The sequence below is a fragment of the Trichechus manatus genome, unplaced genomic scaffold (genome assembly GCF_000243295.1).
Source record: "Trichechus manatus latirostris isolate Lorelei unplaced genomic scaffold, TriManLat1.0 scaffold00204, whole genome shotgun sequence".
Lineage (NCBI taxonomy): Eukaryota > Metazoa > Chordata > Mammalia > Sirenia > Trichechidae > Trichechus > Trichechus manatus.
In genome coordinates, this window is record NW_004444140.1 from 557,826 (window position 1) to 570,156 (window position 12,331).

The window sequence follows — 12,331 nt, forward strand, 5'->3', positions numbered from 1 at the left end:
GTCTGAAAGAGACTGGAGGGACCACTGAGACTGTTGCCCTAAGATAACCTTCTAACTTGAAACTGTAGATACTCCCAGAGGCCACCTTTCAGCCAAATAATAGGGCTATAAAATAAAACAGTAACATCTATGATGAATGTGCTCCTTAGAACAATTGACTATACGAGACCAAAAGGGAAACATTTGCCCAAAACCAAAGATGAGAAGACAGGGAGGGACAGGGAAACTGACCTAATGGAAATGGGGAACCCAGGGAGGAAATGGGGAGAGTGCTGACAGATTGAGGGGATTGCGACCAAGGTCATGAAACAATTTGTATATGAGTCATTGATTGGAAAATTAATTTGCTATGTAATCTTTCACCGAAAGCACAATAAAATGTTAAAAAAAAAAAAAAATCTATATGAGACCAAAAGGCCAACAATTACTCTAAGACAAAGATGAGAACATAAGGGGGCAGGGAAACTAGAGTACTAGAAATAGAACAAGCAGAAGAAAATTAAAGAGAATATTGACACATTATGAAAAATGCAACTAATGTCACTAAACAATTTGTATAGAAACTGTCAAATGGGAACCTAATTTGCTGTGTAAACTTTCACCCAAAATGCAATAAAATATTATTTAAAAAAAAAAAAAGACTATTACCCTGAGATACTCTTTAAACCTTGAACCAGAACTAACCCCCAAGGTCATCTTTTAGCTAAATAAGAGATTGGCTCACAAAATAAAGAATATCACCCATGAGTACTGTGCTTCTTTAAAAAATCATCCGTATGAGACCAAATGGTCAATAATTACTTTAAAATAAAGATGAGAATGGAAGGGGTCAGGGAAACTAGATTAGTGGAAACGAAACAACCAGAATGGAAATATTGAGAATGCTCATGCATTGGGAAAAATGTAACCAATATCAGTGAACAGTTTGTGTAGAAATTGAGTGAGAACCTAAACTGCTGTGTAAATCTTCACCGAAAACACAATGAAACATTTTTTTAAAAATGCAGTACTGCTCAGTTCCTCAGCAACACTGAGCCAATTTGTTAGGTTGTAAGCTTGTGGGACCCCAGGATTATAAGGTCTCAGGAGAGAGTATTTTCATAATAAACTGAATTTAATCAGATGCTTCCAAAGCATCAGGCTTAATACCATTCTTTTCCCATTCAGATAATTCTATCCAGACTATGATCACTTTTGACCAAGGTGGAAGGTGGACGCACCTGAGGAAGCCTGAAAACAGTGAATGTGACGCTACAGCAAAAAATAAGAATGAGGTTTGTTTGACTGTGATCGTCATATGTGTTTAGAGCAAAGCAGCCATTCTGGTTTGCTCTTCCCAGTGCCTGGGCTTTTGAAAAATGAAGCTCCATACTTAATTAGGGTCTATAGCTTAAGATGGAAAGCTTGGAAAGGAGAGTAATGAGATTAATTTAGAATTGGGGAAGTAGGGACTGTGAAGAAAGGTTTGTTTACCTTTTAAAGAAAAATCTGAGGGATAACAATTTGTGTTTTGCCCAACTGTTGAATGAGGACAGAATGGACAGACAGGCTGGTGATTAGTTAAGAGGTCAGCATGGCAAGCTATGAGACCGTAGAAATCCTACAAAAAGCCATAGACCAGCTATTCACAAGCATTGTTTCTGTCAGCAAAGCTTGTTTCTGTCAGCAAAGCCATGCTGGTCAGAAACAAGTAGGAGAGGGCTTGGCCTTCTTCCCTTTCTCCCTGGGCCCCTGGGTATGGGTGGTGATCTGGTTAGTGCACGTGAAAGCAGGCGCTCTCTGAGGAGAGACTGGGAACTAGAAACCCAAAGGAATAGCATGGGGGGTGGGGTGGTGTTCAGGGATTCCCAGAGTGACAGGTCTTCACAGGAAGAAGAAAAAGGGGGGAAATGAAAAACTTTATGGCATTTAAAGGTGCTTGGGAAACATGGGGGGATTTCTTTAAAAAAAATGGCAGTACTGGTAGTTCTGAGCCCTCCTTGGAGTACCTGTTGCTTACATCAGCACTCTGCCCTCCCAAGGCTGGGTTTTTTGTTTTAAGAACCCCAGACAGTGTGAGATGAGTGTACCTCCCAAACCCCAACACTCTCTTTCCCTTCCCAACACTTGTAAGTGCTGTTGATTCCCTCTCTACCATCTCTTTTGTTTGCATCCCTCTGCCTTGGCCTTCGAGCCCTGGTGGTGCTGTGGTTAAGAGCTCAGCTGCTAACCAAAAGGTCAGCAGTTCAAATCCACCAGCTGCTCCTTAGAAACTCTATGAGGCAGTTCTACTCTGTCCCATAGGGTCATTATGAGTCAGAATCTATTCAACGGCAATGGGTTTGGTTTGCCTTGGTCTTGTCCTGTGCACCCTCCTCACCTTGAGCCTGGGACGTACAGTGGCCTCTTCAGTTGCTTTGCCACCTTCAGGTTCCCCATGCCTCTCCCTCCCCAACACTTTTCATGGTCTCCCCTTGCTTGTGAATAAAGTCTGTGCCTCTGGCCTGGTAAATGAAGGGTCTCACCTGTCAGTCTTTCTTCTGCCTTTTCATCATCACTTCCCACTTTATCACCAGCATACTCCTTGTTGTAACTCACTGTCATGCCCTGAACACCTCTGTGGCCTACTCACACTATTCCTGGGGGAAGCTGTGCCCATCCCTCCCTCCCCTAATTGTCCACCATTGGAAACCCTAACTATCCTTAGTGCCCATCTTCAGTTGGGACCAGTCACTCCTCTTTATTTTATCAATATTTTGCTTCAACTTCTTTTAAAGTACTTAAAGTACCAACTTTCATTCTGCTTTACACCTCAACTGGTTTCTGGTATATTTCTTAAAGACAGGACTGAGTCTTATTTGTAATCACCACGGTATCTTGTACAGTGTCTGGAATAAGTTTATTTGGTTGGAATCACACTCTACACATTGGTCAGAGGCTTTGGTATGATGCAGGAATAAACTAAGGCAGATTACAAATGAGAAAATAATTGTATAATTTGCTACCAAATATTCTAATGCATTTCAGAATCAAGAGTATCCACTGAGGTCTGGGTTAAGTTGAAAGCTTTATTAGAAGGCTCTGTGAGATGAGTAAAGAAGTTGAACCTTTGGTTTTAATCTAAGCTTGGTTTCTTTTCACAGTGCAGTCTTCATATTCACGCTTCCTACAGCATCTCCCAGAAGCTAAACGTTCCAATGGCCCCACTCTCAGAGCCTAATGCCATAGGCATAGTCATCGCTCATGGTAAGAGGCCCTCCTACTTCATGGACAGAAGTAGCTGAGCACGCTGAAACTCAGTCACAGCCTTTTGACCCTATAAGAAAACTACTGGAGATACCTTTTGCATTCCTTTAGTACTTTGGATTCTTCTTAGACTCCCAACAGAGAGCAATGTGACTTTTCCCCTTCCCACGTTGTTGTTAGTTGCCGTTGAGTCACCTCTGACTCATGGCAACCCATGTACAACAAAACGAAATGTTGCTTGGTTCTGTGCCATCCCCATGATCGTTGGTAGGCCTAAGTCCATTGTTGTGGCCACTGTGTATTTTGAGTGCCATCCAACCTAGGAGGCTCATCTTCCAACGCTGTATCAGACAGTATCCTATTGTGATCCATGGAGTTTTCATTGGCTGATTTCTGGAAGTAGATCATTAGGACTTTCTTCCTAGTCTGTCTTATTCTGGAAGCTCCCCTGAAACCTGTCCACTATTGATGACCCTGCTGGTATTTGAAATACTGGCGGCATAGCTTCCAGCATCACGGCAACTTGCAAGCTGCCACAGCACAACAAACTGACAGACGCTGGTGGTCCAAATTTTTAGTGGTCTTCTTTTCTACCATAAGAGGCCATATGGGAAATAATGAGAATAAATTCATTCAAAAATACTCCCTTGGCAGTAAATCCTCTGTTCTGTTGTCCATTTGTGCTGATGAGATGGTGGATTGTGTTGCAGGTAGCGTGGGGGATGCCATCTCAGTTATGGTCCCTGATGTGTACATCTCAGATGATGGGGGCTACTCCTGGGCGAAGATGCTGGAAGGACCCCACTATTACACCATCCTGGATTCCGGAGGCATCATTGTGGCCATTGAGCACAGCAGCCATCCTATCAATGTGATTAAGTATGCATGAGCTCATCTCCACCCACACTGTCTGCATAGAGGGCAACTGTGGCAATGTTCTTCAGTTTATGGGGGTGGGGGTGGGGGGGATGTTACTTATCCCAGTTCAGATGTTTGCATTCCACAGAACTGTAGGGAAAGTTCTTGAAGGGCTTGAGTTTAGAGCAACTCAGATTAAATGGTTTTTCTTTTTCCTCTGACTCCCTCTAGCTAATACACTGTGTCATTTTTTTTTAAATATTCTTTTTTCTCTCCACAAAAATAGATGTATTCAAACAGAACTTGAGAATGACATCTGAAGTAACAAGTTCTTATAAAATAATTTCAGTTTATTGAAAACTCTATTTCCTTTGAGAGGATTTTTTAAAAGATAATTACTTCTATACTCTCTCTAAATGAATCCCTTTTTCCTTCCCTCTTAACGATAGGCATTAAAAATTAATATAATTGTCAGGCAGTAAGCCATCACCTAAATATGAGGGATTTTCTCGGATTTGGAATCACACAGCAGGGTGGTTTTCTGATGTTCCCAGTGAGCATTGATCCTCTGTCATGATTTTTTTCCACTTGTGGTTTCAGGTTCTCCACAGATGAAGGTCAGTGCTGGCAAACCTACACGTTCACCAGGGAGCCCATTTACTTCACTGGCCTAGCTTCAGAACCCGGAGCCAGGTCCATGAACATCAGCATTTGGGGCTTCACAGAATCTTTCCTCACCCGCCAATGGGTCTCCTACACTATCGATTTTAAAGATATCCTTGAAAGGAATTGTGAGTGTCTCCTTTGGCATTTTCTGCCGGAAACTTGCAAGCCCATTTTCCTAAATAACCAATTTGATTTAATTTAACTAAAGTAAGCAAAGGCTCATGAAAGGGGATTGAAGTATGTTGCATGTGGGTAATTAAGCTATGGAATGGTATCGGAGAAGCAGCTTCCTCTTTGGACTAGCACTGTCCAATAGAAATATAATGAAGGCCACATGCATAATTTTAAATTTTCTGTTAGCTACGTGAAAAAAGTAAAAAGAAAGGTGAAATTAATTTTAATGACAGTTATCTCAGTACTTTCAAAATACTATTTCAACGTGTAAGCAATTTTAAAAAATTATTAATGAGATATTTTACATTCGTTTTTTTCAAACCAAGTCTTTAAAATCCAGGGTATATTTTACACATGCTTTTACAGCAAATTTCAGTTAGGCCAGCTGCATGTGCTAAGGCCACCATGTCGAACAGTGTAGCTTTGCACTTAGAGGGATCTCTGTATCTTTTATGCAACTTTCTTCCTGATGGTAAGAATAATGCATGCTTGTGTTTATCTAAAATAATTGGAAAACATTTCAGGGTTTTCGAAACCCCTGATTAGGAAAACACAGTAGAACTGTAAAGAGGAAACTTTAGGGGAAACCGTATTGCAAAGTGCATCTAATTGATTATATCACTTACTGAAATGTTGAAGTGAGGAAGTGTCCATGCTAAGTATTTTGGCTTGAATGTCAGTCACAGGTGAGGCTCTGGAATAGCCACCAGGGTCAGCGGGACGCCTGCACTGACCACGTCAGAACTCTGTGACTTCAAACCAGAAGGCATGTTAAAGGCCCCAAAAGTGGCTTCAGAAAATAAGTTAAAATGGTACTCGCAAAGTGTTCATTCCTAAAGAATCACAAGCAAACCCAAACCTCAGTACCAAAGATGCTGACACGGTGCTGAAAAAAAGAGAAGATAAAAGAAAAAAACTAGAGAAGCAGTGACTGCCCTGTGACTGGTAGTTACATGTTGGCATAATAGAATAAAAGACACATTTACATTTCAAGACACTTTAGTTGAATTGTGTCCTTACTGTCAGACTGCGTTGTGGGTCCATCTCCTCAGACCATTAGTTCAGTGACTCCTGGGGGAGGCAGCACTCCAGTTTGGGCCTTACCTTTTCTACAACATGTTTAAATACGATTTAATACGTGAGTGTTGTTGTCTAAATTCATTAAATAGTCTGTAAAGGATCTGGCTTATAAGTTTTCCCCATAGCAAGCAATTCTACAGTTACCCTAGTTTAACCCATTGTCATTAAAAGATGCGTTAATCACCTGCCCTTTGACAGGCTATATGAACTGCTAACCGAAAAGCTGGTGGTTCAAACCCCGCAGCAGCTGTGCAGGAGAAAGATGTGGCACTCTGCTTCTGTAAAGATTGACAGCCTTGGAAACCCTATGGGGCAGTTGTACTCTGTTCTGTAGGGTTGCTGTGAGTCAGAATCGACTCACTGGCCATGGAGTTTTTGGTTTGCTGGCCTTCATATCCCAAAGCATGAAAACTTAATCCACAGTCTTTAGGTCATAGCCTTTGAGTCATTTTTCCAGAAGTGGATGATATGATATACTAAGCCAGAAACTGTCATCGTCAACAATCTACCTTGGAGAGCCAGTTAACTAGAGTTAGAGGTCTAGAAAGAGAGCCTTTTCTCTTTTGTTTGAAGCAAATTAACCTGTAGTGAAATTGAACTCATGCCCTTGGCTAATTGGTGTCTTGTCCTAAACAAAGAGCTCCCTGACCCAAGGGGAAAGCACTCTGGTTGCTTCCCCTGGCAGCTCCTCCTGACGGACGGCATAGGTGTATAAGACATACAGACAGCAGCCTCAGTTTGGAAGGAACTCTAGAGGTCCCCTGTCCAGCTTTCTACTTTGAAACAAAACTTTTCCCAGTCCTCAAATGGATGGTGAGATGGAAAGAATCATGTTTTGTCATGAAGAAATGCCAGTTGTTAGTAGGCTGCAGACTAATGTATCTTTTCGTTTGCAATTCCAAAAGGAAGCAGTAGGCTGAGTCAGACCTTCCCACTGTCCCTCTCCTTGTTCTGCTGGTAGCCTGGCAGCTGCCTCACGTGGGTGGGTTCTGTGCCGTGCAGTTTCCTGAACAGCCTGTCTGTCCTTTAGGTGAAGAGAAGGACTATACCGTATGGCTGGCTCACTCCACAGACCCTGGAGAGTATGAAGATGGCTGCATTTTAGGCTATAAAGAACAGTATCTGCGGCTACGCAAGTCGTCCGTCTGTCAGAATGGTCGAGACTATGTTGTGACCAAGCAGCCATCCATCTGTCTCTGTACCCTGGAGGACTTCCTCTGGTATCAGCATTCCTCAGATCCCTTCTGTTGGCCCCTTTCCCATGTTGGAGGAGATGAAAGACAGTTGTCTTATAGGGCTGAAAAGTACTTTAATCCTTTTCTTCCCCAAGAGTGGAGAACTGCTGGCTTCTTATCTTTTTATAGGCAAGGAAACTGAGGCACAGAGAAAGGGAACCAAAATTGTTAATAGTTGGGCAGATAATATCATATTGGACAGTTAATTATTGGGCAGAATCAGCAAAAAATCCCAAAATTCCTGACTTAGCAAAGATGGGAAGGAGAAAAGGTATATAAGGAGGAAGAGAATAAAACAAAAAACCTATAGAAAATGACAAGACAAAAGCACCAAGAAAAGTAGCACAGGAGCAAAGAGGAAATTAGACTTTAGAGAATAGCCCAACAGCTTGCGGTCAGGAAGTTTGGGGCCCTCTGCAAGACTGGAGGCAGAAAGAGTGGGTGTGTTTTGAGACAGGAGTGCCATCAGAATGTTTATGGTCCTTTAGAGTCCATCAGGATGGACTCCTTAGAGTTGAGTACTATCCACACTTAAGGATAAGTTACGTGGCTGGCATAGGGTTAGCAGACTGAACAAGGGCAAGGGAGTCCCTGTGTAGCTTAAGTGAGGTAATTTTAGGGGAACTGCCTCTCATCACAGGCAATAGTCTTATGGAACTCATTACCTGCCAAAGATACTGTGGATCCCAAAGGATTTGAAGAAAGAAGGCAGGCTGATAGCAGTCATGTCTTCCCACGTCACATTCCCTTGCACTGCAGGTGACAGCAGAATACAAGTCTGAGCAAAATACAAGCCTGACCCAGCATGGTTCCTCCTGTAGGCTCCTGTCTGTAAGTGGTGTTAGGGGCCCTCCGTCCTGTATTTCCACAGGGGAAAATATCGCTCAGAACACCTTTGGTTTTACAGTAGGACTAGAGGGGTCATGATACTGTAAAAATAAAAAGGATTATCTGCCATCCTTCACTCCACATATGCTAGGCTCTTAATTATCTAAGCTGCTGTTTTCTAAAGATGTTGTGCTTCTTCAGGGCTCTGTGCCGTTGCCTGGAAGGTCTTTCCATATTCCCTGCTTGACTTCTAAGCCTGGTGAATTCCTACTTGTCATTTAATACTTAGTTCAGATATCACCTTTTTAAAATCTTCCCCACCTTTCCCTCACCTGGGCTTCTGTTACATGCACTTACTATATTTTAATTATTGTTTATAGGTTTGGTTCCACCATTAAACTCTAAACTCTTTGAAGTCATGTTTGATAATAGTATAGTAGCAATGATAACAGCTAACATATACTGAGCACTAACTCTATACTGGGCACTGTCCTAAGTGATTTATATTTAACTTCACAACAGCCATATGAGATAGGTATTGTTATTTCCATTTTACAAAGGAAAGAACTAGGCATAGAAAGGTCACGACTAACTTGGCCTGCAGTCACGAGCCACAAAGTAGCAGAGGTGGAATGTGAACCTGGCAGTTAGGCCCCAGGGTCCACACACTGTACTACACGCACTTGATAAACGTGTCCAGTGTGAATAGAAAGGGTACTTTTCCTGAAATTTTGGATTGAAAACCTAGGTTTTTACCAGTAATTTCTCCCTGCTGTCTTCTGCATCTTTTGTTCTCCCTACCCTCTCCCCTAAATATTTGTCAGAAAAACGTTGAATTATGAGCAGCATCAATATATTCACCAAATCTTCACTGAATACTTGCAATGCAAGTGTTAATGAAAAGTTTGTTATAAACTTTGTCCTGGTAAGACAAGTACATAATTAAGATGCAAAACAAGGTGGTAAGTGCCCATGGGGTTTTATAGAAGGGAGAGAATATTTCAACTAGAGCTGGGTGGAAGCGGGTCAAAGAAGACTTCTTTCAGGAGGTGGCACAAAGAAAGGTGTGTGTGGATAGGGCCACGAGCAGTGTGTCAGGTGCTGCAGAGCAGGTGGTCAAGATGAATGAGACCGGGGCGGGGGGGCTCCACTGGGTGTGATGACTAGTGAGCCTTCATGGGTGGTGGAGACATTCATTCATTTTCAAGGTTGCAGTGAGGGATGGAAGTCGAAATGCATGGGGTAAAAACTAAACGAGTAATAAGTGAAGTGGAACAAGCAAAAATAGTCTTTTAAGAAATTTGGCTAGTAAAGGAGACAATTGAGAAGTAGCAGGGTTAAAGAAGTAATTTCTAGAGTAAAGGACATATGTAGGCTAAGGAGAAGCCACCAGTGGAATGGGAGAGATTGATTGATTGCCCCCTTTCACACTCTCAATGAAGCAAGGCAAGGTAGGTAGGAAAGATGGGACCAAAGATGTTGATGTAGGGGGTCAGCCATGGAGAGAAGGCAGGACATTATTTCTTTGGGGAAAACAGGAAAGGGAGAGTGGATGGGTGACACTATGGAGAGATGAGATGGAATGGAGGGCAGTAAAGCGCACTGAGGTTGGAGTAAGAGGCAAGAACCATCTAAGGAGCTAAGAGGGACAGAAGTGGGAAGGCAGAAAAAGGTGGACATAAACCCCACGGGCAACATAATAATGAGTTCTTTGGAGGTAAATAAATGAATTGCCAACTCTCCCTGAGTTTAGATCTGCTGTCAGTGGCACTGTTTCTCTGTGACCTCCACTGTATCTTAGATGCACGGGTCCCCACCCACTGCAGGCTGCATCCCGTGCTCTCCCTGGACCTGAGCAGGAGCAGCTGGGCAGGGCTCCCAGCCTTTGGGCTTCTCCCTAGTGAGAACTAAGCCCACCAGGATTTTTTTTTTTTTTTCTTTTTCAATAAATTTCTCTCCATGCCTCTTTTCCTAAATGGGTCTTCTTGAGAGGTGGCATAGGCTTTCCTGAGCTACCTTGTAGCCACCTAAGACTGGAATATTAACCATCCACTGCCCCACAGAAACCTCCGTTGCTAGCCGCTTACTGTCTCAGCAACTCTGAAAGCTTTCTTATTTGCTGTTTCTTGCAGTGATTTTGGCTACTTCCGTCCAGAAAATGATTCAAAGTGTGTGGAACAGCCAGAACTGAAGGGCCACGACCTGGAGTTTTGTCTGTATGGGAGAGAAGAGCACCTGACAACAAATGGGTATGAGAGCTTTGGCTCCCTTATCACGACAGATGAGTCATCATCCCTCAGGATGAAAAGCTGCTTTCCACACAGAGATCTGAGAAAATAATTAGAGCACTCTAGAAAAAGCACTGTCCAGTAGAACTTTCTGTGATAGTGGAAATGTTCTATATGTGCTGTGTGCTCTATGGTAGCTACATGTAGCCATTAACACTTGAATGAGACTGAATTTTAAATTTTATTTAATTTTAATTTAAATAGCCACCATATGGGACAGTGCAGTTCTAGAGAAGCCTCTTTACCTCCCTCCCCTGGTAAATTTTTCCACCTCTCCTGTGTTTATTCCATTGGTTACACACATCCCTAGGGTCATGGTTCTTTGGCACAGTCTCTTAAGACAGAAAGGACAGGCATGTCCCTGGTGGCAAGGCCAGACCTGGTTAGTCGGCTCAGCCTGAAACGTCATAAAATGCCCCCAAAATATCCCCATGAGACATTCCCCCAGGCATAAAAGGTGGTGTAAAGACGAGAAGCTTTTCTGCAGCTTTTCAGATCTTCTTTTCAGGAAGTAGGCAAGAGCCCAGGAATACATCTTTGTATTCTGTTAACAAGTCTTTGCTGCCTTTCAGATACCGGAAAATTCCAGGAGACAGATGCCAAGGTGGGGTGAATCCAATTCGAGAAGTAAAAGACTTGAAAAAGAAATGCACAAGCAACTTTTTTAGTCCAGAAAAGCAGGTATGTTAAAGCAGCTCTGGTTTAGGTACAGTGGGATTTTGTGTTCTGCCAGGAAAAATCAAAGTTACAGCATCAAGAATTTTATTAATGAATACAAAGTGAGCACACTGCTTCTGACAGGCTTCCCTTTGGACAGGAAGTTACTAGGATAAAGGATGGGTCATATAACCCAATTATAAGCTCATCCTGCTGAAAACTCCTTTTTTGGAAAGAAATGGTATTCTGATCAAGTCAGGTGCCACAGAAGCACAGAATTGAGGAAATTTCTGAAATTTAGGAAGAAGACTCCAGAAGTTTGGCTCTAAGGTTTTTCACATATGCAAAAGAGCACTGGAGGATGAGGAGTGGGTCTTGGTGCTGAGTTATGTGAAGTGTATATTCAGAATGAAGACCTGAACTATGGCAATGGACTGGTTTTATTTAGCAAGTTGTGGGGCTGACTACAAATCTGCAGTACTGAACTCTCTGGCTGGAATTTGAGGATGTGGTAAAGAGGACACCTCTTTTGATAAAGGAGCACTGGACTGGCAGTGTGACATGGGGCAGTAAGCTTTGGGCCCCAGTTCCCTAATCTGTAAAATGAGAGGTTGAGCTGGATAGTCTCCAGTCCCCTCGTCTCTCATAGTCTAAGGGGTGAGGGACTGGCAAGGGGTGGGATTTGGAAGGCAATGGAAGAAGAGTGTGTGGGTGTGTGTATTTGTAAGGGGTCAAGTTCCTCCTTCTCTGTACCTTCTCTGTACTCCTGATGGCTGTCCTCAGGGCGTTTGTGTGTGTGATTGCACAGGACTCCCGCCCACAGGGACACAACTTGTCCCAGAATCCAGCTCTGCCTCCTGTTGGATACAATGAAAACACACACTCCCTATCTCCCACCCAGAAGCAGGTGATTCACACTCCAACAATGATATAAGAAGGTTTATTTGTAAAAATATACCAGAAGTCAAGTAAAAAAAAATACAAAAAATAATTCTTGGTGTCATATACTGGACTGCCTGGTATAGCAGTAACACAGCTTCTTCCCAAATAATGAATGGCCCTATTTTAGATTCATTCGGCCCACTATTATCATAGTCCCTCTTTGCATTCCACCCTTAAACTCGAAGACTAGGAAACAGTGGTAGTGTGGAGCAGTCACAATTACCATTTGTTCTAGGCAGTTGCCAAGGCTCCTGTGTAACGTTGACACTGAAGTCACTGAGTTTGTAGCATTCTGGCAGCTTCAGGCAGTTGTGGCCCTGATTTCCCTCTACCAGCAGTGATATTCTCTTGGTGTCATTGAGATGGTTCATCGTGGGG

The 12,331-nt window shown here is 42.8% G+C and overlaps 1 protein-coding gene across 4 annotated transcripts in view; it reads left to right on the forward strand.

Moving 5' to 3' along the window:
- The window catches only part of SORT1 (sortilin 1), an 84,519-nt gene that overhangs the window by 69,539 nt on the left and 2,649 nt on the right, over positions 1-12,331 (forward strand). For all 4 annotated transcript variants that reach the window (XM_023742178.1, XM_023742180.1, XM_023742179.1 and 1 more), the window contains 7 exons: positions 1,168-1,274; positions 3,123-3,225; positions 3,936-4,104; positions 4,684-4,874; positions 7,034-7,223; positions 10,199-10,315; positions 10,927-11,035. In XM_023742178.1, coding sequence (XP_023597946.1) covers positions 1,168-1,274; positions 3,123-3,225; positions 3,936-4,104; positions 4,684-4,874; positions 7,034-7,223; positions 10,199-10,315; positions 10,927-11,035 — 986 coding nt within the window. The remainder of the gene's footprint in view (positions 1-1,167; positions 1,275-3,122; positions 3,226-3,935; positions 4,105-4,683; positions 4,875-7,033; positions 7,224-10,198; positions 10,316-10,926; positions 11,036-12,331) is intronic.